The sequence below is a fragment of the Lepidochelys kempii genome, chromosome 13, assembly GCF_965140265.1.
Source record: "Lepidochelys kempii isolate rLepKem1 chromosome 13, rLepKem1.hap2, whole genome shotgun sequence".
Taxonomy (NCBI): Eukaryota; Metazoa; Chordata; order Testudines; family Cheloniidae; genus Lepidochelys; species Lepidochelys kempii.
In genome coordinates, this window is record NC_133268.1 from 33,311,492 (window position 1) to 33,315,005 (window position 3,514).

The 3,514-nt window shown below is 41.9% G+C and overlaps 1 protein-coding gene across 1 annotated transcript; it reads left to right on the forward strand.

Moving 5' to 3' along the window:
• The first annotated feature begins 1,826 nt into the window (after nt 1-1,826).
• LOC140896867 (olfactory receptor 5P55-like) lies at nt 1,827-2,477 on the forward strand. Its single transcript, XM_073308911.1, is given in 1 exon segment — nt 1,827-2,477. A coding segment is annotated over 1 exon segment (630 nt). The 5' UTR covers nt 1,827-1,847.
• The last annotated feature ends 1,037 nt before the right edge of the window (nt 2,478-3,514 follow it).

Consider the following 3,514-nt stretch of genomic DNA (forward strand, 5'->3'; position numbering starts at 1 on the left):
CAAATGAAGTGTAAAAATGTAATTCGGAAGGCCAAAAAAGAATTTGACGAACAGCTAGCCAAAGACACAAAAAGTAATAGCAAAAAAAAAATGTAAGTACATGAGCAGAAGGAAGCCTACTAAACAACCAGTGGACGATCAAGATGTTGCAGGAGCCCTCAAGGATGATAAGGCCATTGTGGACAAACTAAATGAATTCTTTGCATCAATCTTCATGGCTGAGGATGGGAGGGAAATTCCAAAACCTGAGCCATTCTTCTTCGGTGACAAATCTGAGGAACTGTCCCAGATAGAGCTGTCATTAGAGTTGGTTTTGGAACAAACTGATAAACTACACAGTAATAAGTCACCAGGAGCAGATGGTATTCACCCAGGAGTTCTGAAGGAACTCAAATATGAAATTGCAGAACTACTAACTGTAGTGTGTACCCTATCGTTTTAAATCATTTTCTGTACCAAATGATTGGAGAATAGCTAATGTGACGCCGATTTCTAAAAAGGGCTCCAGAGGTGATCCTGGCAATTACAGGCCAATAAGCCTGACTTCAATACTGGGAAAAGTGGTTGAAACTATAGTAAAGAACAAAATTGTCAGACACATAGATGAACATAATTTCTGGGGAAAAGTCAACATGGTTTTTGTAAAGGGAAATCATGCCTCCCCAAACTACTAGAATTATTTGAGGGGGTCAACAAGCACACGGACAAAGGAGATCCAGTGGATATAATGTACTTAGATTTACAGAAAGCCTTTGACCAAGTCCCCCATTTAAGGCTCTTAAGCAAAGTAATCAGTCATAGGTTAAAAGGGAAGGTCCTCTCATGGATTGGTAACTGGGTAAATGATAGGAAACAAATGGTAGGAATAAATGATCAGTTTTCAGAATGAAGAGAGGTAAATAGTGGTGTCCCCCAGGGGTCTGTCCTGGGACCAGTCATATTCAACATATTCATAAATGATCTGGAAAAGTGGGGGAGGTGGCAAAAAGTGAGGTGGCAAAATTTGCATGTGATACAAAATTACCAAAGATAGTTAATTCCCAAGCAGACTGCGAAGAGCTACAAAAGGATCTCACAAAACTGGATGACTGGGCAACAAAATGGCAGATGAAATGCAATGTTGATAAATGAAAAGTAATGCACATTGGACAACATAATCCCAACTATACATATAAAATGATGCGGGTCTAAATTAGCTGTTACCACTCAAGAAAGAGATCTTGGAGTCATTGTGGATAGTTCTCTGTAAACATCCACTCAATGTGCAGCAGCAGTCAAAAAAGTGAACAGGATGTAGGGAATAATTAAGAAAGGGATAGATAATAAGACAGAAAATATCATATATCCTCTATAGAAATCCATGGTACACTCACATCTTGAATACTGCGGGCAGATGTGCTCGCTCCATCACAAAAAGTATATAGTGGAAATGGAAAAGTTTCAGAAAAGGGCAACAAAAATGATTAGGGGCATGGAACAGCTTCCATATGAGGAGAGATTAATAAGACTGGGACTTTTCAGGTTGGAAAAGAGACGACTAAGGGGGAATATGATAGAGGTCTTTAAAATCATGACTGGTGTGGAGAAAGTAAATAAGGAAGTGTTGTTTACTTCTCATAACACAAGAACTAGGGGTCACTAAATGAAACTAATGGGCAGCAGGCTTAAAACAAACAAAAGGCAGTATTTCTTCACACAACTCACAGTCAACCCGTGGATCTCTTGGCCAGAGGATGTTGTGAAGGGCAAGACTATAACAAGGTTCAAAAAGGAACTAGATACGTTCATGGAGGATATATCCACCAATGAGTTGCTGAGTAGTTGCTGAGTGTTATCTCTTATCTGTGATGTCTTATGATTGGTATTTAATGATCTGAAAACCCTTGCATTATGCAGCCCCCATGAACGGCAAGGTCTGTGCCATACTAGCAACTGCTTCTTGGGTAAGTGGGTTTCTGGCTAGCACCATAATCACCTCCATGATGTCCCAATTCATTTTCTGTGGCCCCAATGAAATTGACCATTTCTTTTGTGATTTCAGCCCAATAATAAAACTGTCCTGTAGTGACACCCGTCTGGTTGAACTCACTATCCTCATTCTGGCTTCAATATTCACCCTGCCCCCATTTCTTATCCTGATGTCCTATGTTTATATCATCCTCAGTATCCTGCAAATCCCTTCCACCACTGGCAGGCAAAAAGCCTTTTCCACCTACTCCTCTCACCTCATGGTGGTGACAATTTTCTGTGGGATCATAATCTTTGTGTATCTGCTCCCCAAAACCAACACACTAGAAGCCCTGAACAAAGTGTTCTCAGTCTTCTACACTGTTCTGATCGCCCTGGTCAATCTGCTCATCTACAGCCTGAGAAACAGAGAGGTCAAGCAGGCCCTGCAAAAACCTGTCAATACATTTGTAGTTTTCACAAGACTTGAGATAGTCCGACCTGCTTGTTCCACCTTGGACAGAAAATAGGGGAAGAGAACACTTTTGGAAACATTTTAATATTTTTAACTGCCTTGCAAAAGTGAAAAAAAATGGAGTTTTGCTTTTATTTTTACTCTTCTCCTCACTTTTTTAATGGAAAAAGTTAAACAAGTGAGAGATTTTTTTCCCTACTTTACTTCAATTTCATAACCTGTAGTGCCAATCTTTAAAAAAGGGAAGAAGGAAGATCCTGGGAACTACAGGCCAGTCAGCCTCACCTCAGTCCCTGGAAAAATCATGGAGCAGGTCCTCAAAGAATCAATCCTGAAGCACTTGCATGAGAGGAAATTGATCAGGAACAGCCAGCATGGATTCACCAAGGGAAGGTCATGCCTGACTAATCTAATCGCCTTTTATGATGAGATTATTGGTTCTGTGGATGAAGGGAAAGCAGTGGATGTATTGTTTCTTGACTTTAGCAAAGCTTTTGACACGGTCTCCCATAGTATTCTTGTCAGCAAGTTAAGGAAGTATGGGCTGGATGAATGCACTATAAGGTGGGTAGAAAGCTGGCTAAATTGTCGGGCTCAACGGGTAGTGATCAATGGCTCCATGTCTAGTTGGCAGCCGGTATCAAGTGGAGTGCCCCAAGGGTCGGTCCTGGGGCCGGTTTTATTCAATATCTTCATAAATGATCTGGAGGATGGTGTGGATTGCACTCTCAGCAAATTTGCGGATGATACTAAACTGGGAGGAGTGGTAGATACGCTGGAGGGGAGGGATAGGATACAGAAGGACCTAGACCAATTGGAAGATTGGGCCAAAAGGAATCTGATGAGGTTCAATAAGGATAAGTGCAGGGTCCTGCACTTAGGACGGAAGAACCCAATGCACAGCTACAGACTAGGGACCGAATGGCTAGGCAGCAGTTCTGCAGAAAAGGACCTAGGGGTGACAGTGGACGAGAAGCTGGATATGAGTCAGCAGTGTGCCCTTGTTGCCAAGAAGGCCAATGGCATTTTGGGATGTATAAGTAGGGGCATAGCGAGCAGATCGAGGGACGTGATCGTTCCCCTCTATTCGAC